This window comes from Delphinapterus leucas, chromosome 11 (genome assembly GCF_059928025.1).
Source record: "Delphinapterus leucas isolate spDelLeu-1000000601 "Yukka" chromosome 11, BTC_Dleu_Yukka2, whole genome shotgun sequence".
Lineage (NCBI taxonomy): Eukaryota > Metazoa > Chordata > Mammalia > Artiodactyla > Monodontidae > Delphinapterus > Delphinapterus leucas.
In genome coordinates this window covers 38,812,425-38,839,786 of record NC_143139.1, presented here as the reverse complement: position 1 = coordinate 38,839,786, position 27,362 = coordinate 38,812,425, and the positions used below count along the sequence as shown (strand labels likewise).

General features: G+C 43.2%; 1 protein-coding gene across 1 annotated transcript; it reads right to left on the bottom strand.

The window, feature by feature from the left end:
- Positions 1-1,878: 1,878 nt before the first annotated feature.
- Positions 1,879-26,883, bottom strand: SPMIP11 (sperm microtubule inner protein 11). Its single transcript, XM_089921575.1, has 3 exons — positions 26,805-26,883; positions 4,169-4,291; positions 1,879-2,084 (listed from the first exon to the last, which is right to left on the bottom strand). Exons 1-3 carry the CDS (start codon positions 26,881-26,883, stop codon positions 1,879-1,881), a joined length of 408 nt encoding a protein of 135 aa, XP_089777701.1.
- Between the last annotated feature and the right edge of the window lie 479 nt (positions 26,884-27,362).

Sequence of the window (27,362 nt, the reverse complement as noted above, 5' to 3'; positions counted from 1 at the left end):
CAGATTCTGGTACTAAGGGCTAAGGGAGGGGAACCTGGACCTCAGCCTTCCCCAGCCTTCAGCTTGAGCCTAGCGTGCTCCAGGCTCCCCAGACCTCATGAAGCCTGCAAGAGCTGGCAGGAGGGTTAGGAGGGCTTGACTCTAGATTCCCTTCCTGTCCCTGCCTGCCTTTTACCCTCTTCCCTGCAACCTCCTTGCCTCTGGACTGAATTAGTTGGTGCCTTGGTTTCTCTGTCTGTACCTATTTAAGCCAGAGGCATTAGCCAGGATTTTGCTTGAAGATCGCTTTGTCTTTGAGGCGTTAGAGAGGCAGAGGAGAGAGGGTCCCAGAGTTGCTGGGTTTGGGGTTGGAAGGGGCAGGTGGTAGTCTTGCCCTTTCTCATGTCCTTTCTGACTCTAGCTCCTTGCAGAAGCCTGGTTTCTGGCTCGTACTGCCTGCTTTGGGGGATCTTCATGCATCAACCAAATGGGCCATCGGTCACTTCATTAGCCAAGGCAGGAGAAGGGGAAAAGACTAGTTGGTCCAGACAGAAAGTCAACTCCCCTTCCCTCAGCCACATCCCTGGACAGGAAGGTTCTGCGTGGGGTCCTGGGGTGGGGATGAGGCTGTAAGGAGACCAGAGTGGGAAGACTGCAGTCTTGGGTGACTTGTCTCTGCTTCTTGCCAGGTGGGAGGGACCTGTCCACACCCTGGCTACCTGTACCGCAGTGCCAGCCGTGTGCTTCCCCCGGGCTGATGTTGCCCCCTTCCTCGCCAGTTGGGGTGGGGGAGTCAGTGGATGGGAGGCCCATGGACTTTGGTTTTATAATGTAACCAGTGTGTGTGTGTAGGGGGGGAGGGTGTGTATACCATGTATTTCAGTGAAATATTTAATATATTTGAATATCAATAAAAGTCAAACTCTTTGTAAAATTCCCTGTTCTCCGCAGCTGTTCTGGGCTGTGGGTTGGGTCAGAAGTGGCAGAGCCTGGGGTAGGAGGCAGGCCCCAGTCTGGGGGCTCTGTGGACCTCTCTCGCCTGTGGTCAGAGGGCTTCCTCTGTTTTTCTTCTTGCCAAGGTAAAACTGCAGCGTCTTCACAGAGCACGACTACTCCAAGACCTGTCAGCATCATGAGGGGCAGGGTGTCTTCCGAGATTTGTTACTCCGACCCCTGCCATGCATGAGCTCAGGAACCCCTGTGGTGGTCTTTCCAGTGCCCTGGCTCCTCCCAAGCCAAACACCAAGTTCTGGCTCCTTCAGGAATCTCTCACAATCCTGATCTCCCAGGAATTTGGGTATTGGAATAATTTCCCTCCGCCTCACTTGCAGTGCACACGAGTGACTTCTAGTCCAATCTGTTTATTCCATGTTCTCAATCCCCTCCTCCCATTAGGCAGCCATTGGAACCAGGACACCTCCCTCTTTCCCTCTTTGCCCTCCATCCAGAGTTTATCTTGTCCTTCTGCAAACACATCCTGCTCAATACAGACTGAAGTTTCTGTCATTGAGAATAGAGTGATCCATAAACCTGGAAAAGAGAGGTAGGCTCTCAGATTCAGCCAGGTTAGGCTGGATGGGGGCGGGGGGTGCTTAAACCTAGAATGGGCAGAGGTAGTGATGAAGAAGTGGGGCTACTGCCAATGGATGGTGGTTAGAGGGGTGCGAGGTGGCAATGACGGGAGCTGAAACACCCCGGGCCTCCCACAGGAGTGCTGTAGATACTTGTGTCTATTCAGAAGTCATATCCATAAGGCAAAACGCAAAGACGCAGACCAATCTTTAGTTCCTTTGAATGCCAGCACTGCCCAGATTCTGGGGCCAGTTGTCCCTGGTAAGACCAAAACTTCCTATTCCATTTCCCAACTCTGACTAGAAATGAAAGAGTCTCCCAAGGATTTCAGTGAGGGGAAGGAGTAATACTTTCCTTGATCTCCCCACCCTCACCCTTCCAGCCTAACCTGGTCATTGGGCTTTTGATGAGGCAGTGGCGGGGGCTCCGGATCCATGGCATGGTTTCCTCTGGGCGCACTCCTGGATTGTGGGACCGCCAGAAGCTGAAGCTCTGAGCATCAGTCAGGGGGACTCTGAAGACCTGATTGGGGACTGAATGGTTGGGGGAAGGGCAGGTTATCCAATTTCTTAGAGTTGTCTGCTCCCTTTTGCGCCTCAGGGCATCACAAGCCCAGCCTAGCAACTGGGCCTGACCAGGTGCTGAGAAGTCCTGGAAATGTGGTCACCACACTGAGTTCCACTTCTGGATTCCAGCATCTCTCCAGCATCTCGCACCCTTCATGGTCAGTGGAATCAGTCTTGGTTCTTCCTGCTTCTGCTATAAGCCCATCTCCAAGAGAGCTTTCCCCAAGTGCTAAGGTGGTGGAAAAACAAGTGGTCAACCCACTTGGTTTGTTTTCTTTCTTTCTTTGACCGTGCTACACGGCTTGTGGGATCTTAGTTCCCCGACCAGGGATTGAACCCGGGCCCTCGGCAGTGAGAGCACAGAGTTCTAACCACCCAGCACACTTGGAAAATGTGCAAGGTGAGTCTACTGGTTCTTTTGTTTTTCCCTCTTTGCTCATTTCAGGTAATTCTCTGAAATTTAGCAGTGATACTACCTCATGTTTGGATATTACTAATAGATATCATTTATCAAGTACCTGTTATGTTCTAAATGTTGTATTAGGTATTAAGTGTTTTTAAAATTTTGAAATAATACCAGACTTACCTAGATTTTCTTTTTTTTTGGATTTTCACTTTTTATTTATTTGAATAAATCTATACCAGTGTATAAAAATTATATATATATATATATATATATATATATATAAATTTTTTTTTTTTTCTTTTTTGCTGTACGTGGGCCTCTCACTGTTGTGGCCTCTCCCGTTGTGGAGCACAGGCTCCGGACGCGCAGGCTCAGTGACCATGGCTCATGGGCCCAGCCGCTCCGCGGCATGTGGGATCTTCCCGGACCGGGGCACGAACCTGTGTCCCCTGCATCGGCAGGCGGACTCTCAACCACTGCACCACCAGGGAAGCCCATAAAATTTGTATATTTTATAAAAATTATAGCCTAATATTCTGGCTGTATGGTCTTTATAATCATTATTTTTTTTTAAATCCCTAATATGCTATTGAGTAGATGTTATATTTTTCACTTAGTTGTTTTCCTATTAATCGATAAAAAGCTTTTAAAAAGTTTTGCTAGTAGAAATAACAGATATTCCTCTTCACGCGTATCTTTTCTAGTTTCTGAAAGTATTTGTTTTTTTAAATTAAACTTTAATTTAATAGATAGATTCACATACAGTTGTAAGAAGTGAAAGACAGAGATCTTGTGTACCCTTTAGCCATGTCCTCCCAGCCCCCACCGAGGTAACACCTTGTAAAATTATAGCACTTTATTACAACCAGGGTATTAACATATTGATACAGAACGGTTCTACCACCGCAGAATCCTGGCGTTGCCCTTTTATAACCACATCCTCCTCCCTCCACCCCTTGGTAATCAATAATGTGCTCTTCAGTTCTATAATTTTGTCATTTTAAGAATGTTATATAAATGGCATCATGCAGTATGGGATCTTTTTTGGGATTGGCTTTCTTTACATAGTAGAATTCCCTGGAGATTCCTCAGTATTTGCATGTATCAGTAGGTTGTCCTAGGTGCTTTTTTAAATGTACATTTTCTCTAACTTTCACAAAAAATGCGGCAGTATAATTCCGATTTTCAGATGATCCAGAGAGATTAAGTGGTGGAAGGAATTTCCCCAAGGTCACACGGCTTGTTTGGAGTTTAAACTCAGTTCAAATTCCAAAGCTTTGATCCTCACGACAATTCTGTAAGATTGGTAGAGTAGGCATTTTCTGTTTTTTTGTTTTGTTTTTTTTAAATAAACGAGGAAGCAGGTTACAAAAGGATAAGTGATTGCCCAAGGTGAGACACTTAAAAGAGACAGAAATAGTACTCACACCTGGATCTTCTGCTTCCAAGTCTGATTCAGTTTTTATTTTATCTTGCTTACCCCACCATTCAAGTCTACTTTCTCCTTCTTCTTCTCAGTCTCTTCTTGGCTCTTTTTGCCCCCATCCCCTGCTCTATAACAATGCCCCACCACATCCCAGCCATTCTTTTGGAACTCAGACACATCTTTTCTGCCCCTAGCAGGTGACAAATCCAAGATACTTACATGTCTTTAACAACACCTTCCGTACAGCTTCCTGGTACCTTGTGTGGCTATTCTGGTGCACGGAATGATTCCCATCTTCTGAGATAATAGGGGGAAGCCTAGTGGGCTCCGGTTCTTTCTGGTCTGAAACGAGAACAGACTTGCTCTGAGTACTTAGCAAATCGGGATATTTGACTTTCTGAGTCTCTGGTCTCCATGCCAACCAGGCACAGGGCAGGGATCTCTCCAAGCCACTCACATCCGATTCTCAGGATCTCAGGAGTCAAATCAAAATGCCTGCGACAGAGGGGAGGGAGGGAGAACAGTGATCAGACCTTCCTCACCACTCTCTTGCTCCTCCCTGACTCCTGGTTTTGAGTGGCCTCCTGCTAGAATCAGGATATTGACAAATACTTAGGGTTAGTGTAGGTGGAAAAGGCCCCTTGTCTGGATGGATATTCCTTTCCTGAGATTGGCATATTTGCAGAGCTTCAGTTGGTCTAACAGGGGAAATTACGTTTAAGCTAAGTGTCGGAGGATAAGAAGGGATTCATGGGACATAGTAGTATCAGGAAGAGCATTTAAGGCAGCAAGATATCAAGTGCGTTAGAAGTGCTAGAGAGGTCTCAGCTTGCTGTTGACTTAGAGCTGGAATAATGCTGGGTAAAGTGGAGAGGGACAGGGCCGGCAGCTGGAAAGGCAGTGTAGAGTAGGGTAGTGTAGACTTAGCATTCTTATGGGAGTTTAGGAATCTCCTCTGAGGCAAAATCTGTATCTTACAGTGACTGACAAAACCAGACCTTCCTTACCCAGTGCTATGGTCTAAATGTTCCCATCCCCCCCAAATTCACTTGATGAAAACTTAATGCCCAAGGTAATGGTATTTGGAGGTGGGGCCTTTGGGATGTGATTCATGAAGGCAGAGCCCTCATGAATGGAATTAGTGCCCTTGTAAAAGAGACCTGAGAGAGCTTCCTTGCCCCTTCTGCCATGTGAGGAAACAATAAGAAGTGTGCAACCTGGAAGAGGGCCCTCACCTGGCATCCTGATCCTGGACTTCCAGCCTCCAGAAATGTGAGAAATAAATTTCTGTTGTTTATAAGCCACCCAGTCTATGGTATTTTGTTATAGCAGCCTGAATGGACCAAGATACCCAGCCTCTTGTGTAGCGAGGCCATGGGCAAAGAGTTTTGGTAGGCCAATCAACACATCTTCTTCAGATTTTGAATCAAAGATTGGGGTTGCAAAGAAGCTGGGACCATGTAAAGTCTTTTTCTGTTGATGGAAGTTGGGGCAGTGAAGCTGCATCTTGTTTCGAGCAGCAGTATCCGGGGCCCAGTGTCCTTGGTGCCAGCAGTGCCCGCCACAGCATCAAATGCAGTGGTGTCTGTGCCCAGCCAGGTCTGCAGCATGATTCTGAACATTGTTTCTGGTTACCCTCTGCCAAGCTTTGTTCTCTGTTCCTTCTACAATTTTTATGTGTTTCCCAATATTCCTTTTTTTTATAAACCACTTCATTGTATAACAGACAGAAAAAGTTGTATATATTTAATATATACAACTTAATGAGTTTGGAGATAAGTATACACCTGTGAAACCATCACCACACTCTATGCCACAGACATATACATCACCTCCAAAAATCTCCTCCCACCTTCTTTGTTTATTGTTATTATCTTTTTGACAAGAACATCTAACATAAGCTCTAACCTCTTAGTGAAGTTTTAAGTATATAACACAGTGTTAACTATAGGCTCTGTGCTGTATAGTAGATCTCTAGGACTTATTCATCTTGCATAACTGAAATTTTATACCCTTTGATTACTACCTTCCTGTTTCTTCCTCCCCCCAGCCTCTGGCAACCACCATTTTATTCTCTGCTTCTATGAGTTTGATTATTTTAGATTCCTCATACAAGTGGTATCATATAGTATTTGTCGTGTGTCTGGCTTATTTCACTTAGCATAATGTCTTCCAGATTCATCCATGTTGTTGCAAATGGCAGGATTTCCTTTTTTTTTTTTAAGGCCGAATAATATTCCATTGTATGCATATACCACATTTAAAAAATTCAGGGACTTCCCTGATGGTCCAGTGGTTAAGACTCCGCCCTCCCAATACAGGGGGCCAGGGTTCAATTACCTGGTCAGGGAACTAGATCCCTCACACCGCAACTAAGAGCCTGCATGCCACAACTAAAAAAGATCCCGCATGCCGCAACGAAGATCTCGCGTATAGCAACGAAGACCCCGCGTGCCGCAACTAAGACCTGGCGCAGCCAAATAAATAAATAAATAAAGTTTAAAAAAATAAAATAAATAAAAAACCCATTCATGCGTTGATGGACATTTATGTTGCTTCCATATCTTGGCTGTTGTGAATAATGCTGCAACGAATATGAGAGTGCACGTATCTCTTTGAGATCGTGATTTCAGTTCCTTTCAGGATATGTATTAGAAGTGGGATTGCTGGATCATATGGTAGTTCTATTAATTTCTTGAGAAATCACCTTACTGTTTTCTATACTGGCTGCACCCATTTGCTTTCCCACCACAGTGCACATGGGTTCCCTTTTTTCCTCACCAATGCTGGTTATCTTTTGTGGGTTTTTTTGATTATAGCCACTTTAACAGGTGTGGGGTGACATTGCGGTTTTAATTTGCATTTCCCTCATGATTAGATGTTGAGCATCTTTTCATATACCTGTTGGCCATTTGTGTGTCTTCTTTGGAGAAATGTCTTTTCAGATCCTCTGCCCATTTTTTGTTGGATTTTCTTTTTTCTTTTTGCTGTTGAGTTATAGGAATTCCGTATATATTTTGGATATTAACCCTTTATCAAATACATGGTTTGCAAGTATTTTCCCCCGTACTATAGGCTGCCTTTTCATTTTGCTGATTGTTTCCTTTGCTGTGCAGAAGCTTTTTAGTTTGATGTAATCCCACCAATATTCTTTTAATAAATTCATGTTCTGCTTAAATAGGCTAGATTTGGCTTGCATCTCAGAATCCTGGGCTTGTCAGGAACTGGGTCAAAATTTGCCATTCTCTCTTGAAATTGTTAAGATAGCTGACTCACCTCTGGTGGATGGTGGGGATGCCCCCTCTTTTAATTAATTAATTAATTAATTAATTTTTGGCTGTGTTGGGTCTTCGTTGCAGTGCGCGGGCTTCTCATTGCGGTGGCTTCTCTTGTTGCGGAGCAGAGGCTGTAGGCGCGCGGGCTTCAGTAGTTGTGGCTCACGGGCTCAGTAGTTGTGGCTCGTGGGCTCTAGAGCGCAGGCTCAGTAGGTGTGGTGCATGGGCTTAGTTGCCCCGCGGCATGCGGGATGTTCCTGGACCAGGGCTCGAACCCGTGTCCCCTGCATTGGCAGGCAGATTCTTAACCGCTGTGCCACCAGGGAAGCCCCCCCACCTCTGTTTTATAGTCCTTCCCCAGCTCCTGCTTTCCGCCTTCAACCTGCTTGGCTCCACGCATTCGCCATCATCTGTCCCTCCGCACTCCCTTTTGCACTCCAGTGGAAATCTCCTTTAACATTCTCTGAGACAATGACATTACCAGAGTGGGACACTGTTTGAATCCCCTCCCTTGACAGTTGAGGGCTTGGGCAGGTGGAAGCCTGGACTGAACCAGGGGCTGAATTTACTTCATCACAGGTTATAGCAATGAGGGGCCATTTCCTAGAAGCAGCGTCATTTGAGTTTGGTCGTTTGACTTTGGGGTCGTTTTGACTTTGGGCTAAGTGAGGGTGTCACAATGTCTATGGCCAAGTAAGTGTAGACTGAGGAGAAAGAGCAAGAGCATATTCCTAGTAGGCAATGGGACCTGGACTACAAGTAATTATTGGTCTGGGTGCAGGTGACAGTGGGAGCTCTTTATCGGGTCCCGAGGCCTCAGACTGTTCTTTAGGGTACAGCCAGATGATGCTCTCTATTATCTCAGTTTCCAAGTAGTAGTCTTCCAGCTTCCTGTATGGGTTACTGTGTGCTTGGAGGTGTGTTGGACAGTATCACCCACTTGGATGCCTTCCTCTTGACTCAAGCACCAGTTGGCATATTCCTCGGATCAGTATTTGGCGAGCTGGAAGGTATTTTTGGTAACCCATAGCTTCTGCAAGCTGCCAAGTTTTGGAAGCCACCTGAGGTGAAGGGTGGTGAGGGGTAGGTGAGAATCATGCCACAGCTACTTGTGAAAGGGCATGTTCTGGGTAGAGGGATGCAATGAACTCTTTATAACTCCACCATGGCAAGGTAGATGAATCCATCATTTTGTTGGTAGATGGTATAACACAGGTTCTTCGCTCACCCAGTTAATACTATACCCCATATGTTTTTTTGTGATAAATAGATACGAAGGAAGGGCCCTGACACTTTCTTCTAGAGCCAGGCCATAAATTAGGAGTTGCCATAAGACCAGATTTAATGCTTTGAATGGACCATGAAGGACATATGGGGTAGTGCAAAAGTACTTGGGTGGATCTTCTACTTTTCCAAATTTATGTTGCAGATTTCTCAATAGTATAAGCTTCCCAGGGCCACTGGGATGGTCACAAAATCTTAGTTTTCCACTGCTTTACCCATTGCCTCTGTTAGCTGGAACTGGGGCTGATTGGCCACAATGTTTTCAGGCTGAAGAATTTTTAGAATGGGTCTACCTCAGTGGCTCCCAGGATTCTGACTTTCAGGTTAGGGTGTTTGCCTGTCTGTTCCAGATTCTGAGTACATGGTGGTGATAATATCTAACAGACATTACTTGCAGTTGTCTTGAAGTTGGTATCACTGCAAGCAGAGTAATACCACCCTGACTAGAAATTTATACAAGATCAGTTTGAGAGAAAATGTTGCGGTACTGTACGTAAAATATGACCCCTAAGAGGTCGTATCAGCTGTGGGGCATTAATCCCTCAAAGTTGAGTGGCGCGTTAACATGGATTGAAATTGGCTAAAGTATGTTTTGAAGGCTATCTTGCACTTATTGTCTTTCCTGAGATAAGGAAATAGTCAGTGCTTTGGGAGGAAGTGGACAAGAGCATAAACCCTGGGAGCCAGACCAATTCCCAGGGCACATTTTACACATGGGGACAGTTCCTTTGCCTCCAAAAATATCTTCCTCAAAGTGGTGCAATTGTTACACAGGGGAGGTGGAGGGGGCACGAGATAACAGAGAGGCTTAGTGCTGGTTGCAGACTGCTGATGTAAAGTGGACTACACGGATATTCTAGAGATAACAACAATAAAAAGGGCTAATAATTAGTGAATGTGCTCAGCACAACTATAAAAGGTAGGTACTGTTACTATCTTATTTTGTAAATGGAGAAACAGAGGCCCAGAGAAGTTCAGTGATTTGCCCAAGGTCACATAACCAGCATATGGCAGAGACATGAGTTTAACCCAAGCAGTTTGGCTCCAGAGCCCATGCTCTTAACCACCGCATTAAACTGGCTCTTGAAATCATCTCATCAGGCCTTCCAGGAAAGACCAAGGACTAAGGAAAAACATGAACTGATAGAACTAGCCTCTTAATGGGCTCCCCTGTGTACAGCTCAATGGGGGCCCTGTCAAGGGTGTCTGCTCAACTTGGAGAAGCCTTGAGTTGGGAGAGAGACATGATGATATTACCTTGTTCTAGAGGCAGATCCCTGCCTCCCTGAGATTCACTGAATTGTGGAATATCGTTTCCTATGGCCAGCATCGAGGGAGCAGAGAGGACTGGAACCTGGTGGGCCAGTCTTCAGTGGATTAGATCAGTCCCAGCGAGGAAAACCAGTGGGGAAATGCCAAGCCCCTGTGGAAAAAGTGGTCTGTCTGCTGCAATACAGACACGGTCATCCACCTTGGAGGTGCCCACTCCCTAGGCTTTGGCAGATTGTAGCTGTGAGTAGCTTGAGTACCTTCTCCCTTCCGGTTTCAGGTGGATGGGGATGATGGTCTATAGCAGCTATGAGACATATGAGTGTTTCCAAAATACACTTCTGTAACTTCAGTATGTTTATCCATTTAGAAAGGCAGAGGGGCTCAGAGGTTTTGGCCAGTTCACTCTTGGCCGAATTGTGCCATTCATGCTCCTGTTTGAAAAGCCAGAACTACAGTGCCCTCTGCTGGAGTCTAAGTGGCATCTCCAGCTGTCTCCTAATAGCGGGTCACCAAACAGGCAGCTAGGAGAGGTCAGGAGAACTAGGAGACTGAGCAGAGGACATTCCAATCAGGGTGGGGAAAACCACCTATGGGACCCCTTTGACACGATCCAGAAAATGAGAATACAAGTGATATATGCTCGGCTTTTACCAAAGATGTGAGATTTACTTTTTCTTTGAAGAGATTCATTTAGAAGTAAGAGCAACTTGGAGGACTCATTAGTGAATTCCTCTGGGAGAAGGAATGATAAAGGCAGCAGTGGAGGAAGATGGAGTGAGGCCCTTTGGATGTGTGGAGCTTGGAGGTCATCGTGTCTGTGGCTTCAGGGCAGTCACTAGAGAGTCTGCCAGGGAGAGGTCATTTGTTTCAAGCCAAGAATAAGCATAAGCACTCTTAACCACCCACCCCCATCGATTTGCCTCTGAGACACCTGTCAGTGGGCAATGCCCTGAGTGTAGATTTGTGTTAGGATGAGCCTAGCTTGACCACGGGTTTTCATATAACGAGGCAAGGGAGTTAGTTGTCTCAGCGAAGGGCCAGAAAAAAGGGAATTTTTCTGAAATCCTGACACTCCTGGACCAAGAGGAGTGTCCATGTATGACGCTAAGAGTAGGTGGGAGAACAGGGTTCAAAGCAGGTGGTGAGATAGATTCAGCAAAGAAAAAGACAGATATGTGGCCATGCTCCCCTGGGCAGGACAGAGAAGGGAACGCTTAGGCACTCAAGGTGAATGAACACAGGAAGCTGGGCTGAACCTGCAGAGGCAACTAGTAGTAGTATCAGGAAGGGTGAGTCTGGGAGGGGCGGGGATCTACTGATGAGTGGACAAGAGAGTCCTGGCCACTGGTCAGGGACGCTCTTCTGTGGGTGGCTGCAATTGACCAGGCTCTTTCAGGGCCTGGATGAGCTATCCTTTGAAGCCAGCTAGCCTTTGTTGCTTCTCAAGGAATCTTATGGTTAAAAATATTGCTTTCCATGGGAATTCCCTGGTGATCCAGTGGTTAGGATCATCCCTTTCACTGCCAAGGGCCCAGGTTCAATTCCAGGTTGGGGAACTAAGATCCCACAAGCTGTGCGACCAAAAAAAAATGTACGTATATATGTGTGTGTGTGTATATGTGTGTGTGTGTGTGTGTGTGTGTGTGTGTGTGTATTGCTTTTCAGGTACCCTATCCTGGCAAGTATGTTTTGAGTAGCAGGACAAAGATATTCCAGTCAGAGGAAAGGTATATATTCCATATGTAAATACTAACTTACTTATTATGGTTTATAACTTTTCTTCCAGTCATCTGTTGTACAGTTTTATGTGCTAGGTCATAGCTGTATTACATACATTATATAATTGAATCTCCACAACAAATCTATAAGGAAGGCATTATTATCTCCATTTACAAGTGAGGAAACAGGCACTCTGAATTTGCTTAGCGAGTTAGCTCCATGAAGCTGAATAACTTTGAGTACCTGATAAAAATGAGTTTCTGAAGTCAAGGGTAGACCAAAGTATGCTCTCCACACTCAGTTTTCCTCCTTGGTTTTTCTATTTTGGTTCTTTATCAGGAGGAAAAGAAAGGAAGGAGGCAGAGACTGGCAGAATATTTAGTTACCTGTGTTGACTCATGTCTATGAGTTTTCATTATGACTATAATAAGGAAAGCTTGAGTGGGCCCTCACATCTACTAGAAGGGAAAAAAAACTTTCTTCAAAGAAAAATTGTGAATGACTTAAAAATATTATAGTATGTGTTAAGAATGAGAAGTGTTAATAAGTTCATTTTAATGGTTGCCGTTAAAGCCCTCATTGAAGGGCCAGTTAAGAGTGCGGTTGATTTGAGCATGGAGAACAGGTTGAAGTGCTAGTACAGGGGGACAGAAAAAGGTCAAGCCACTTGAGTGAATGTATTAACAAGGTGAAATCAGCCAGAAAGAGAGCAGGGCCAGAGAATCATTCTGAAGACAAGTGTGAATGACAAATTAGAGTCCTGCAAGGTCACATGGAATTAAGGGTGAGCACAGTCAGGAACTGTGTGTTCCTTGAATTAATGAATGCAGAAATAGGGATTAGAAAGACTTGGGTAAGCAAGGTGGATGGATGTTGTTTTCTAAGAGCCAAACAGAATGCTGTATTTTCTCCATACATACTTTCCCAAACCAGTTCTGAAGTAATAGGAAGGTATGAGCCAAGTTCCCTGTTATGGTGGTCCACATTCCCGAATCTCTGCCAGCTGACCTATTTCAAGCAACCTCAGCAGCACCAGGATTCAGAACCAGGTGAGCTCTGTTGCACTTTCCTGTTGATATGTTAAATAAGATGAGAGCTAAGAGCTTACCGTTTAATTTAGCAACATCACCATGGATGTGAACATTGGTGACTAGACACATAAGAAGTTTCAGTGGAGTGGTAGGGGCAAGAGCCTGATTGGCATGGGTTCAAGAGAGACTGGCAGGGCTTCCCTGGTGGCGCAGTGGTTGAGAGTCCGCCTGCCAATGCAGGGGACGCGGGTTCGTGCTCCGGTCCGGGAGGATCCCACATGCCGCGGAGCGGCTGGGCCCGTGAGCCATGGCTGCTGAGCCTGCGCGTCCGGAGCCTGTACTCCACAACGGGAGAGGCCACAACAGTGAGAGGCCTACGTACCGCAAAAAAAAAAAAAAAAAAGAGAGAGACTGGCAGGATATTTAGAGACAGAAAGACCAGACAACTCTTTTGAGGAAATTTTCTGTATGGGGGGTGGGCAGGGAAATAGGATGTAGGGCTTTAAGATGGAAGAAATTATCGCATGAATGTATGTAGATAGGAATGGCCAGAGAAAGAAAAACTGATGCAATAGAGTGTGAAGAATATTGGAGTGGTGTCCTTGAATAGTCAACAATATGAGACCTGATGCACAAGTGGAGGGGTTGGTCTTAACAAGTGTGTAGACCATTCACTCATTATAATAAGACACATACAGGCACAGATGCAGGTAGATGGATAGACATGATTTTGTGAGAGGTTATGGAAATTATCTTCCAGTTGCTTCTGTTTTCACTGTGAAATAGAAGGAAAGTCATTATGTGAGAGTGAGGATAGGAGATGAGGTGTTAGAGGTTTGAGGAAAGAGAAGGTATGAAGTGGCCTTCAGGAGAGTGAGAGAATGCGTAGAACAAGGAAATGTAGTCTGACTTCTGGGCAGCCATAGAGGCCCACTTGAGTTTAGTGATCAGGAATTTAAGGTGAGGCCAATCAGCATGGTTGTTTTTCTCTTGTCGATGAGTATAAACTACTTTTCCCAGGAGTTTTGGTATAATCAGGAGTGGGAAAGGGGAGAAGGTGGCGGAGAAAGAAATGGGGACAATAGCTTGAGGGGACCATTTGGTCAAGAGAGGATTCTTTTTTTTCCCCAGCTGGAATGATTACAGCACACTTGTATACTTATGGAAATGATCTGGGAAGAGGGAAAAAACTGAGGGAGGGGGGATAATTACAGGAGGATACAGAGGGGGATACAGAGGGGGATACAGAGGGGGATACAGAGGGGGATAATCTTTGAGGGAAGTGTGGATGAGATCCAGTACACAAATGGAGTCAGTTCATTCATTGTACCAGAGGGAAGGTATAAATGCAGTGGAAGGTTGGATGTGATGATGGAAAGTCTCTTTTGATTGCTTCTATTTTTAGTTAAATAAGGAGCAAGGAAGTTAGCTCCGAGTGAGGATTGAGAGGGGATTTTAGAGATTTGAGGAGAGAGGGGGAGTTGCCTTGAGGAGTGGGAGAGTGGCTAGGGAAATATAATAGGATTTTCAGGAAGTCCCAAGTGCTCACTTGAGATCTGTGGTTATGGTACTAATCATTCTAGGAAGACTAGATGTCCTAGGAGGAGGGCCAAATACACACACCTTTGTCTTCATAGGTTTCCCTGGAGCTTCACACTCCAACTCCCCGGAGTTTCATAGCCTTATCCTGAGCTTCTAGAGTCAGCCTATGTGCCCCGGAGCTTGGCCATGAGGTCCCAGACTTCAGCTCCCGGGCAGCTCAAGTGGCTTCAAGGAAATACTATGAATAGAACATAATTACTATTGAGTGGAATTTTCAGGTGGAAGTCTGAATAACATGGTTGAAGCCAAAGTTGGCAGAGGGTAGCCAAGTTCCCTGAATGTCTTTGTGCACAGATATTTCAGGATGTGCACAATTAAAATGACTTGTCAAGAACCTACAATGTGCTGCCACTTGAGGGCAAAAGACACACATAGACTGAAAGTGATGGGATGGAAAAAGATATTTCATGCAAATGGAAATGACAAGAAAGCAGGTGTAGCAATACTCACACCAGACAAAATAGACTTTAAAACAAAGTCCATAGAGAAAGACAAAGAAGAATACTATATAATGATAAAGGAATCAGTATATTATGAGAAGAGGATATTACACTTGTTAACATATATGCACCCAATATAGGAGCACCTAAATACATAAAACAAATACTAACAGACAATAAAGGGAGAAATTGACAGGAATACAACAATAGTAGGAGACTTTAATACCTCACTGACATCAGCGGACAGATCTTCTAGACAGAAAATCAATAATGCAACAGAGATCCTAAATGATACAATAGAACAGTTGGACTTAATTTATATCTACAAGACACCACGTCCAAAACAAAACAAAAACAAACAAACAAAAAAAACCCAGAATACACATTCTTTTCAAGTCACATGGAACATTCTCTAGGATAGACTATATAAAGGACACAAAACAAGACTCAACAAATTTAAGAGGATAGAAATTATTTCAAGCATCTCTTCTGACCATAACAGTATGAAACTAGAAATCAACCACAGAAGCAAAAATGAGAAAAAATGGCTTGTCAGAAATGGGAGATGAGTTACAGGGTTCTGGCCGGGATGCAGTGAAAGCAGTCTGTGATCAAAGTGGGAGTTGGAAGTGCTTTGTTATGGTTTTAGCCTTGAATTCCTTCTAGATTTTGAAATTTGCTTTTATAAGGATGAAGCTCTTGCCTCAGCTCTACACATGGCTGGCTCATTCTCATTCTTCACGGTGTGGCTCAAACATTACCTCCTTGATTACTGTCTAAAGTGGGCCTCTCAGGCTTCCCTGGTGGCACAGTGGTTAAGGATCTGCCTGCCAATGCAGGGGACACGGGTTCGAGCCCTGGTCCGGGAAGATCCCACATGCCCCGGAGCAACTAAGCCCATGCACCACAACTGCTGAGCCTGCACTCTAGAGCCTGCGAGCCACAACTACTGAGCCTGTGTGCCACAACTACTGAAGCCTGCGTGCCTAAGAGCCCATGCTCTGCAACAACAGAAGCCACCGCAGCGAGAAGCCTGTGCACTGCAATGAAGAGTAGCCCCTGCTCGCCTCAACTAGAGAAAGCCCGCGTGCAGCAGTGAAGACCCAACGCAGCCAAAAAAAAAAAAAAAAAACAATAATAATAAATAAATAAATAAAGTGGGCCTCTCCAAGTTACTCTCCATCATGGGATCTGCAAACCCACTTGCCTATAAGAGTCAGGCAGATAATGTTTATGAATAAAACAACTAAGAAACCTGTCCCATCTAAAGGGGCAGCTGCTACTTTGCTCTGGCCAGTTGTGGTCATGTGGGAATTTAGGGCCAGTGTGGCCAGCTCTAATTTTTAACAGAAGTCAGAAATGTGGATTTTACATAGAATCTCCTGATTTTTAGATGTGGGTCCAAATTTTTTAAGAGATCACTCTGCAGGCTAAGTCCGGCCCTCTGGCCAGCAGTTTATAACTTCTGATCCATTGCATCAACTCTCCCACCCTATATCCTTCCCAGTACTTGTTATATTCTGTGAATATCTTGTTTGTTTATTTACCTGTTTATTGCCTGTGTTAGTCACTGTTGTATTCCTAGTGCCTAACACAGTGCCTGGCACAATCAGTTCCCAATAAATAATTATCTGATGTTGGATGAGAAGGGGAGTCTGGATTGGTGCCTTACTTGGGAGGTTTCTATGTATTCTGAAATTATATATATAAATTATAAATATGAATATATGTATGTATGTGTGTGTTTATATAGAGGTGTGTGTATATATGTATATACGTAAATATATGTGTATACACACACACACACACACACACACACAAACACCTGTATATGGCAAATATTTTCTCTTAGTCTCTCTTTTATTTATTCATTTATTTTGGCCGTGCCGCACGGCTTGTGGAATCTTAGTTCCCAGACCAGGGATCAAACCCGGGTCCTTGGCAATGATGGCACAGAGTCCTAACCCCTGGACTGCCAGGGAATTCCCCTCTTAAGTCTCTTTCTTGCCTTTTAACTTTATGATGTCTTTCGATACAGAATTATAACTTTTATTTAGGAAAAATTGTCAGTCTTTTCTCTTAGGCTTCTGGGGCTATGTCCTATGAGGAAAGTTTTCCAAATTAATTTACAAAGTGTTTTTTTTTTTTTAATTTTATTTTTGGTTGCATTGGGGCTTCGTTGCTGTGTGTGGGCTTTCTCTAGTTGTGGCGAGCGGGTGCTACTGTTTGTTGAGGTGCGTGGGCTTCTCATTGCATTGGCTTCTCTTGTTGCGGAGCACGGGCTCTAGGGTGCACGGGCTTCAGCAGTTGTGGCACACGGGCTCAGCAGTTGTGGTGTACGGGCTTAGTTGCTCTGCAGCATGTGGGATCTTCCCGGACCAGAGAGTGAACCCGTGTCCCCTGCATTGGCAGGAGGATTCTTAACCCCTGTGCCACAAGGGAAGTCCCTATACTTATTAATTTTAAATCTGCCTTGTAATCCAAACATTTACCAAAAAATCCTCTTTTCACTTACTTGATAGTGAACTTTTTTTTTTTTTTTTTTTTCGGTATGCGGGCCTCTCACTGTTGTGGCCTCTCCCGTTGCAGAGCACAGGCTCCGGACGCGCAGGCTCAGCGGCCATGGCTCACGGGCCCAGCCGCTCCGCGGCATGTGGGATCTTCCCGGACCGGGGCACGAACCCGTGTGCCCTGCATCAGCAGGCGGACTCTCAACCACTGCGCCACCAGGGAAGCCCGATAGTGAACTTTGAAGCACAAAAGTTTTAAATTTTGATGAAATCCAATTTATCTGTCTTTCCTTCTGTCACTTATGCTTTTGTTGGCTTTTCTTAGAAACCACTGCCTAATCCCAAGGTCATGAAGATTTTTCTCCTAAGAGTTTTAAAGTTTTAGCTCTTACATTTATGTCTATGGTCCATTTTGAGTAAATTTTTGTATATGGTGTGAGGTGGGGTCCAATTTCATTCTTTTGCATGTGATTATCCAGTTTTTGCCGCACAATTTGTTGAAACGACTATTCTCTCCCATTGAATTGTCTTGGCATTCTTGTTGAAAATCAATTGACCATAAATTAAGGGTTTATTTCTGGACTCTCAATTCTATTTCACTGATCTATATGGCAATTCTTATGCCAATATAACACGGTCTTGATTATAGCAGCTTTGTAGAAGATATGAAATTGGGAAGTATGTCCTCCAACATTGTTATTCTTCAAGATTGCTTTGGTTATTCTGGGTCCCATATATTTCCATATGAATTTTAGGATATCTTGTCAATTTCTACCAGATATCATTATCTTTGGGAGATATTTCTTTCTCAAAAAAAATTGATATATAGTTTACATAAAATATTATGTTAGTTTCATTTGGGTGATATTTCACTACAAGGAATTCTAAGCATCTAAAATGTGTCTGGAAAGGGATCTCACATTTATTCCCCCCCTGCATCCTAACTCACATACTGAATTTGGCAAATATTCAGGAATCTCCAACTTGGTCCAGGACACTTATCTATGTTTTTATCAGTAATCCTTTAAGGTACCCTAGTTTCTTTTTGTTTTTTTGGCCGTACTGTGCAGCATGCGGGATCCTAGTTCCCCCACCAGGGATCAAACCCGTGCCCCCTGCGTTGGGAACGCGGAGTCTTAACCACTGGACCACCAGGGAAGTCCAAGGTGCCCTAGTTTCTTGATGTATTTTTTAGACTATTAAGTGTGAATAGCTCAATATTATATATATAGTAGAAGCTCTTCTAAAGAAGCTCCATTGAGGGTACTTCCCTGGTGGTCCAGTGGGTAAGATTCTGGGCTCCCAATGCAGGGGACCCAGGTTCAATCCCTGGTTGGGGAACTAGATCCCACATGCATGCTGCAACTAAGAGCCTGCATGCCGCAATGAAGTTCCCTCATGCCACAGTGAAGATCCTGCATGTTGCAACTAAAGATCCCGCATGCCGCAAATAACATCCAGCGCAGCCTAAATAAGTAAATAAATAATAAATAAATAACTAATAAATATTAAATAAAGAAACTCCATTGAATAGACTTGCTAGGTTAATTAATGTTCCCCATTTCCTCTGAAACACATATTAAAAAATGCCTGCAACACTCCAGTTGCAGCCAAGAGCTACTCTAGAGTATACCTGCACACTTATGCTCCCACTTGAGTTGTGTGCACACCAAGAGTCAGCTGTGGTTCTTCTCCCCATACAATTTATGCCAGGTTTATTCTGTAATTGCAATATTGCAATTTAATGATATATTATTTCAAATAATAGAATATGTATTTTTTAAAAAAAGAGCAGTGAGTGCCTCCGTGAGATTTACCAGGGGCACCCAACGCAAACAGTCCCAACCTTTCTACATAAAATGTAACAAGCAAGCATTAAATAAATTTATGAGATATTAAAAAAAAGAGCAGTGGTTTGTATAAAAATGAAATTGAATGCTTTGGAAAAACTCAAACTTCAAAAAATTACACTTTGAATTAAAATGGATGTGATTTAGAAAAGTACCATTTTGCAACTATCATAGAAATAATTGAACCATCACTATATACTAAAACTAGTAAGCGAAAGTTTGATGAAGAATAGGGTATTTACATTTTTTCAAAGTATCTTCCTGGAAATTATTACTAATTACAAAACAAAGATAGTAACTTGACAGTGGAGAAAACTGGAAAACACGACCTTAATCAAATGGTCAAAGTTAACATCACCAATAATGGGACAAAATGACGTCACAAGCCTCCTGATGTGATGTATTGAAGACATGATATTGCTTAGTCCTGCCAAAAATATTTAAACCTAATCTAATCTTGAGAAACATCAGACAAACCCAAATTAAGAAAAATGCTATAAAATATCTTGCCTGTACTGTTAAAATTGTCAATGTCATGAAACAAAGCATCAGAGGAATTGTTCCAGATTGAAGGAGACTAAAGAGACCTGCCAACTAAATGCAATCCTTATTGGATTGATTGATTTATCAATAATTAATTAATCAATTTAATTGGTTAATTAACCAATCAAATAATTGATTAACCAATTATTTCTATTTCTATGATCAGTCTTATCCTTAATTGTATCCTAGAAGGAAAAATTTTGTTCTAAAGGACATTAATGGGACGATTGGCAAAACTGGAATATAGACTATAGATAATTAAATAGTATTGTATTGGTGTTAAAATTGCTGAGTTTGATACCTATACGGTGGGTTGTTATCTAAGAAAATGTTCTTATTCTTAGGAAATACAAACTGAAATATTTGAGAGTAAAGGATATAATATGAGCAGCTTATTCTCAACTAGCTGAGAAAAAAATAGATGTTTATATATAGATATGTAAATATATAAATTATATATATATATGGAGAGAGAAAGAGCAAGCAAATGTGGCCAAATATTAACAATTGACTAATTTGGGTAAAGGGTATACGGAATTTCTTTTGTACCAGTCTTACAACTTTTCTATAATTAAAAAAAATTAATTTATTTATTTTTGGCTGCATTGGGTCTTTCTCTAGTTGCCGTGGCTCCTCTTGTTGCAAAGCATGAGCTATAGGTGCATGGGCTTCAATAGTTGTGGCGGGCAAGCTCTAGAGCACAGGCTCAGTAGTTGTGGTGCACAGGCTTTGTTGCTCCGTGGCATGTGGGATCTTCCCGGACCAGGGCTCGAACCTGTGTCCCCTGCATTGGCAGGCGGATTCTCAACCACTGCACCACCAGGGAAGCCCTCTATAATTTTGAAATTATATCATGAAAATACATTATTTATTTATTTATTTATTTTTGGCTGCGTTGGCTCTTCGTTGCTGCACGCGGGGTTTGTCTAGTTGCGTTGAGCAGGGGCTACTCTTCATTGGGGTGTGCAGGCTTCTCATTGCAGTGGCTTCTCTTGTTGTGGATCATGGGCTTCAGGCGCATGGGCTTCAGTAGTTGTGGCTCGTGGGCTCTAGAGTGCAGACTCAGCAGTTGTGGCACACAGGCTTAGTTGCTCCGCAGCATGTGGGATCTTCCTGGACCAGGGCCCAAACCCCTGTCCCCCACATTGAAAGGCGGATTCTCAACGACTGCGCCATCAGGGAAGCACTCTATAATTTTGAAATTATGTCATGAAAATACATTTTAAAGATGGTTAATTAACCATAAAGTTTGTTTCCTTTCTCTCCTAAATTTGCTAAAATCACATCAAAATAATAACAACAACAATAATGGCATTAACCTTCAAGGTCAAAGAGAGAGCAAGGATACAATAGCAAGATGATATATTTCAGTGGAAATATCTTTTGAAAAATGGAAAGTAGAGAGAGGGGTAGTAACAAATTTATCAGAATAGGAAAAGTTTTAAGTTTCTGCAGTGAAGGATACATGTAGAATTGAGCTAATTCATTTGGGAGGCTCAAACCTTAGAACGTAGCAGGTACCACAGAAGGTAGAGGTAAAGACTAGGTCCGAGAACAGGAAGGTGGTCACTGAAACTCTGTCTACAGAGCATGTGGCACAACCAGGCAAACCACCATGCCCCAACAAGGAGATAGAAGATTTCTCTGTCCAGCAATCCCACTTCTGGCTATATATCCAAAGGAAGTGAAAACAGGATCTTGAAGAGGTATTTTCACTCTCATGTTCATTGCAGCATTATTCACAATAGCCAAGATATGGAAACCTAAGTGTCTGTCAATGGATGAATGGATAAAGAAGATGTGATGTATATATATATATATATATATATATATATATGTATATATATACACATATATATATATATATGCCATGAAATATTATTCAGTCATGAGAAAGAAGGAAATCCTGTCATTTGCAACAACATGGATGAACCTTGAGGGCATTATGCTAAGTAAGATAAGTCAGACAGAAGAAGACAAATACTGTATGATCTCACTTAGACGTGCAATCTAAAAAAGCGGAACTCAGAAACAGAGTAGAATGGTGGTTGGGGGGTGAGGGGATGAGATGTTGGCCAAAGGGTATAAACTTCCAGTTATAAGATGAATAAGTTCTGGGGATCTAATGTACAGCATGGTGATTATAGGTAATTATACTGCATTATATACTTGAAAGGTACTGAGAGAGTAGATCTTGAATGTTCTTACCACAAAAAAGAAATGGCAATTACGTGACGTGATGGAGGTATTAGAGCTAATACTTTGGTAGTTATCATCTTGCAATATATTTTAAGCGTATCAAATCAACATATTGTACGCCTTAAACTTACACAATGTTATACGTCAATTATGTCTCAATAAAACTGGGGAAAAAGAGAAAGATTTCTCTGGAGGAACTGAATCTTGGAGGCACTGCACTCCTGCACAAGATTTACTGTGAGGGACGGTATATGGTGCAAGACTAAAAATACGATGATTAAGTGAAAATCGAGATCCTCAAAGGTGAGACTCAGTGCCCCCTTCACCTGTCTTGATCCCAGTATGCTAGCAGACAAACATGTAACCAATCCCCAGAGAAGCAATTATAGTGTTCTTCCCTGGAGAAAATGTAGAGATCCAGAGGAAAGCTCCCAGTGAAGCCCACAGTGGATAACTACCCCTGCCCTCCAGGCTTCTAGTCAGCTTTTTAGTTCCTCACTCTTAACTTATAATGGAGAGCCAAGGATCACCAGTTATTTGACAATAGTTATCAATGAGGAAAATAGAGATCAAAATAAACTCATAGGAAAAAGGGCGCAGAGGAAACAGAGCTAATGCAGAGAACAGAAGAGAATTTCAAATAAAGTATAATATCCCTAAAGAAAAAAGAAGATATGGAAAAGGAAAACCAGAGGACCAAAAACAGCCCTTGGAAATTAAAAATATAGTAACCAAAATAAAATGTTATGATACAAAGGTATGGTGATTTTTCTGTAGGTCCACAACTTCTATATTACCCGTCCCCTTGAGTGTGGGCTAGATTTAGTAACTCTCTTCTAACAAACAGAATAAGGTGGAAGTCACAGTCACTTCTGGGACTGTCATAAAAAGGCATTGCGGCTTCCTTCCTCCTCCCACTCTCTCTCACTCTCTGATCACCTGCTCTGAGGAAAGTTAGCTGCCAAGTGAGGACAGTCAGGCAGCTTATTGGAAGGCCCACGTGGTGAGAAACTGAGGTGTCTTGTCAATAGCCAGAGAAGAACTGAGGCCTCCAGCTATGAGATGACTGCAGCCCCTGCTGACATCCTGTCTGCAACCACAAGAGAAACCCTGAGCCAGAACCAACCAGCTAAACCGCTCCTGGATGCCTGATTCACAGAAACTATAAGGTAATAAATGTTCGTTGTTTTAAGCCTCTATGTTTTAGGGTAATTTGTTACACAGAAATAGATAATTAACACAGAAGGTTGGAAGATAAAAGTGAGGAACCTCCCAAAGAGTAAATGTTTTAAAACCCAAGGGAAGCATAGAGAAAGATTAATTAAGTTACAGGACCAGTTCAGGAGGTTTTAGAGCTGACAAATGGAAGTTCCAAAAAGAGAGGAGAGAAAATAGAGAATAAATTAATGAAGAAATAATAAAGGAAAATTTGTCAGAAATAGAGTGCACAAATTTCCAGATTGAAAAAGCTCAGGGAATGTCTATCACAGTGAAGGAAAAAAGATCTACAGCAAATTCCAACATTATGAAATTTCAGAACACTAGGGAACAAAAAGAAAATCAAAAGCTTCTGGAGACAAATACATCATACACAAAAGAATCCAACTGGAAGTTAGAGGACAATAAAGGTATAACTTCAAAATTCTCAGAAAATGATTTTCGACCTAGAATTCCATATCTGGAAAAACTGACAATCAAGTGTGAGGGTAGGGCTTCCCTGGTGGCATGGTGCTTAAGAATCCTCCTGCCAATGCAGGGGACACGGGTTTGAGCCCTGGTCCAGGAAGATCCCACATGCCACGGAGCAACTAAGCCCGTGGCCACAACTACTGAGCCTGCGCTCTAGAGCCCGCATGCCACAACTACTGAAGCCTGTGCGCCTGAAGCCCGTGATCCGCAACAAGAGAAGCCACTGCAATAAGAAGCCCCCACACCGCAACTAGGGAAAGCGCACGCACAGCAACGGAGACCTAACGCAGCCAAAAATAAATAAATAAATAAATTCATTTAAAAAAATGTGTGAGGGTAGAATAAAATCATTCTTCACTCAAAAATATACCTCTTACACATTCTTAGAAAACTATTCAAGGATATATTCCAGGAAAGGGAGAGAGTAAACCAAGAAAGAAAACATGGGATCCAGGAAATAGGGAATAAAACTTTGGAGAGAGGCAAAAGCAAGTTTCAGGACAAGAGCTATGCGCCAGGAGTAGGAGAAGGCAGGGTATAGGAGTAGGAGAGAGAAAGTTTGGGAAAAAAGGAATTGGTAGTTTATTTGTTGTGTTTTGGTAGATTATTTGTTGTGTTTTGAGTGATTGGAAAAAATATCATCGGGCATTTAATAGAGCTGTTGAAGTAATTTGTGGAAAAAAGTAACAGTAGTTACCTGGAGAGCTAAGCAAGTGAAAAAATGGTGGCAATTCTTAACTCTAGGGATGAACAAAAAATTGAACAAAAAAGGAAAAGTTATTATAGTGACATTATTTGGCTTAGCAGTGAACAATTTTTACATATTTGTAAGACTACAAGACTATAGATTTAAACTTGTATGTTCTATTGTTACATCCCAAATCATCAAATTTAGTGGCTTAAAACAACATCCACAGGCTTCCCTGGTGGCGCAGTGGTTAAGAATCTGCCTGCCAATGCAGGGGATGTGGGTTCGAGCCCTGGTCCAGGAAGATCACATATGCCATGAAGCAGCTAAGCCTGTGCGCCACAACTACTGAGCCCGCGAGCCACAACTACTGAAGCCCGCATGCCTAGAGTCCGTGCTCTGCAACAAGAGAAGCCACTGCAATGAGAAGCCTGCGCACCGCAACAAAGAGTAGCCCCCGCTCGCCACAACTAGAGAAAGGCCGCGCGCAGCAATGAAGACCCAACGCAGCCAAAAATAGTAAAAAAAAAAACCCAAAAAACAAAAAAACAACATCCACTTACTATCTCACAGTTCTGTAAGTCTGGTAGTCTCTGCTTAGTCTCACAAGGCTGAAATCAAGGTGTTGGCTGGGCTGGGGTCTTATGTGGAGACTCTAGGGAAGAATCCATTTTCAGGTTCATTCAGGTTATTGGCAGAATTCAGGTTTTTCTGGTTATAGGACTGATGTCTCACTGACTGTCAGCTGGGACACTCTCAGCTCCTAACTGCCACCCACATTGGCATGGAGGCCCCCTGCATCTTCAAAACTGCACATGCTTCCAATCTCTGAATTCCTCTTTTGCTGTTAACTGGAAAAAACCACTCTGCTTTTAAAAGGCTTGTGTGATTAGATTAGGCCCACTCACATAATCTCCTTTTTTCCATGTAAAGTAACAATCACCAGAGTGCTATCCATCATATTCTGAGGTTCTGCCCACATTCAAAGGGGAGGGGATTATATAAGGGCAAAGTTCATTGAGGGTCATTCTTAGAATTTTGCTTACCACAAACCTAAAACTGTGACATAACTATACTGGAAAAACTAGGATGAGAGAGGGGAAGCACACAGTATAGTATAAGAAAGCTAAATTTTCAACTCTCGTAACAGGAGGGCAGTATGTAATAACCCAAAATGGAAGAAGGGAAATTTGTGGGCTAGGCCAAGTGTGTTTCTCTGAGAGAGGGTGAAGAACTCCTAATTTGGAGACAGTAGCATCCCCGTGGCATAATGCCGGGACCCAGCTGGGTGGGGGCAAGCAGGGGAGGGCTGGTGTAGGGCTATTAAGGGATTCCTAGCGTCCATTAGTGGGAATGTGTGAAACAGAGCTGAATACGTGAAACAGAGCTTCTCTGATGGAATTAGAAAGAGAACAGAGTGTGCCCAATGGAGGCCTGTACAAGATCAGTCCTTCTCAATCTTTTTTTTTTTTTTTTTTTTTGCGGTACGCGGGCCTCTCGCTGTTGTGGCCTCTCCCATTGCAGAGCACAGGCTCCGGACGCTCAGGCTCAGCGGCCATGGCTCACGGGCACAGCCGCTCCGCGGCATGTGGAATCCTCCCGGACCGGGTCATGAACCTGTGTCCCCTGCATCGGCAGGCAGACTCCCAACCACTGCGCCACCAGGGAAGCCCCAGTCCTTCTCAATCTTAACATTGTACTTTATTTTTTCCCAGTTATCCCCTCCCTTTACCCCAACGCAACTTTTGCTTTAGTACCGGCCCACGCTTAGTTTCCTTCACATGGGTTCTCCATTCTGCCTGGAATACCCTTTCTCCTTCATTTCTGTGCTTTCAAGCAATTCATCTTTTAAGACCTTAATCTTGTCACATTTCCTGTAAACCCTCCCTTTAGAATTAGGTTAGTCACTCAGTATCACTTATTCATTCACTCACCCTACAGATATATTTGTCAAACCTCTATTATGTGAGGTACTGCTAGGTATTGTGGATATAATACAGGTCTGATATATACTCACTGCCTACTAAAACTCCTTCAGTGGTTCCCTATAAAGTTAAAAGGTTTAGCATGGCTAACTGTATACTCAGTTATCTGGCCCCTGCCTAGCTTTCAAGGCCTGCTTCTCACCTCCTGTCTATGCTTTATCTGTACCCAAGGACTTGGAGTTCACTTAATAAGGTTCTCTCAATTCTCTGTTCCTTTGTCTGTGCTGTATTCCCTTGTCATCTACTTGGTTAACTCCAATCATCCTTTAATACTCAGTCCTGGAAGCATTTCCTGTGTGAGGTCTTCTCTAAAGGATCCCCCTATTCTCATTTCAAATCCAGTAGCATCAGGTACTTCCTCTTTTGTGGTTCCATAGCATTCCATATTTAATTGAATCATACACCATATTGCAAATTTTTTTGTTTGCATGCTTATCTTCATCTGATGGTCAGCTACTTTATGGCAGAGAGAGGTCTAATCCTATCCATCTTTGTAACGCTAGTCACCAACATAAAGCCTGACACATAGTTGGTGCTTAATAAATGTTGACTAAATGAGCAAATGAATAAGAATACACTTATTCGGTTGAACAAATCTGGTGTCTTAATAAGGATATTAAATGACAGGAGAGGGAATGGATATCTTCCGTATTCCATAATTTTAACTAGTATAATTGTTAATCTTGGGGGATAAAACTCTAACCCAAAGTAGGAAAAGAAATGGCTAAGAAGTGGCCCTTCTAACCCTCTATTCTATGTTCCCCTTACATGTTTCTTCAGTTGTGTCCCTTTTCTTGTTCCGAAAGGAATTTTGATATCCTAATAGATATAAGTTGAAGAAGGCCATCTTGGGTCCTCCCTGTCCTCTTCTGGAATGTTCAGGTGGGAGCACTGGAGTCTGTTTGGTAACCATGGTAATGTCCTGAAGAATCACTATGACTGACACTCCCTTTGTCTGAGGAGGCACAGGATTTATGAGTTCACAGTGGGGCTGGAGTGGGCTGGAGTGGCACAGAAAACAAGGGCCAGTTACCCTTTTGCTTGCCCTAGTCTTTTTTTATTTTTTTTATTTTTTAAAAAATTTATCTATTTATTTATTTATGGCTGTGTTGGGTCTTCGTTTCTGTGCAAGGGCTTTCTCTAGTTGTGGCAAGCGGGGGCCACTCTTCATCGCGGCGCGCGGGCCTCTCACTATTGCGGCCTCTCCTGTTGCGGAGCACAGGCTTCAGACGCGCAGGCTCAGCAGTTGTGGCTCACGGGCCCAGATGCTCCGCAGCATGTGGGATCCTCCCAGACCAGGGCTCGAACCCGTGTGCCCTACATTGG

Excerpts from the sequence above, each read along its gene's own strand:
- SPMIP11 (XM_089921575.1), bottom strand. The coding sequence starts at position 26,883 with ATGGCCTTCTTCAACTTATATCTATTAGGATATCAAAATTCCTTTCGG. Across the intron at positions 4,292-26,804 it reads GGACACAACTGAAGAAACAT|ACCAGAAAGAACCGGAGCCC; the intron begins GTAAGGGGAACA and ends TTCTCGTTTCAG. Across the intron at positions 2,085-4,168 it reads GAAGGTGTTGTTAAAGACAT|TCCCCAATCAGGTCTTCAGA; the intron begins GTAAGTATCTTG and ends CCAACCATTCAG.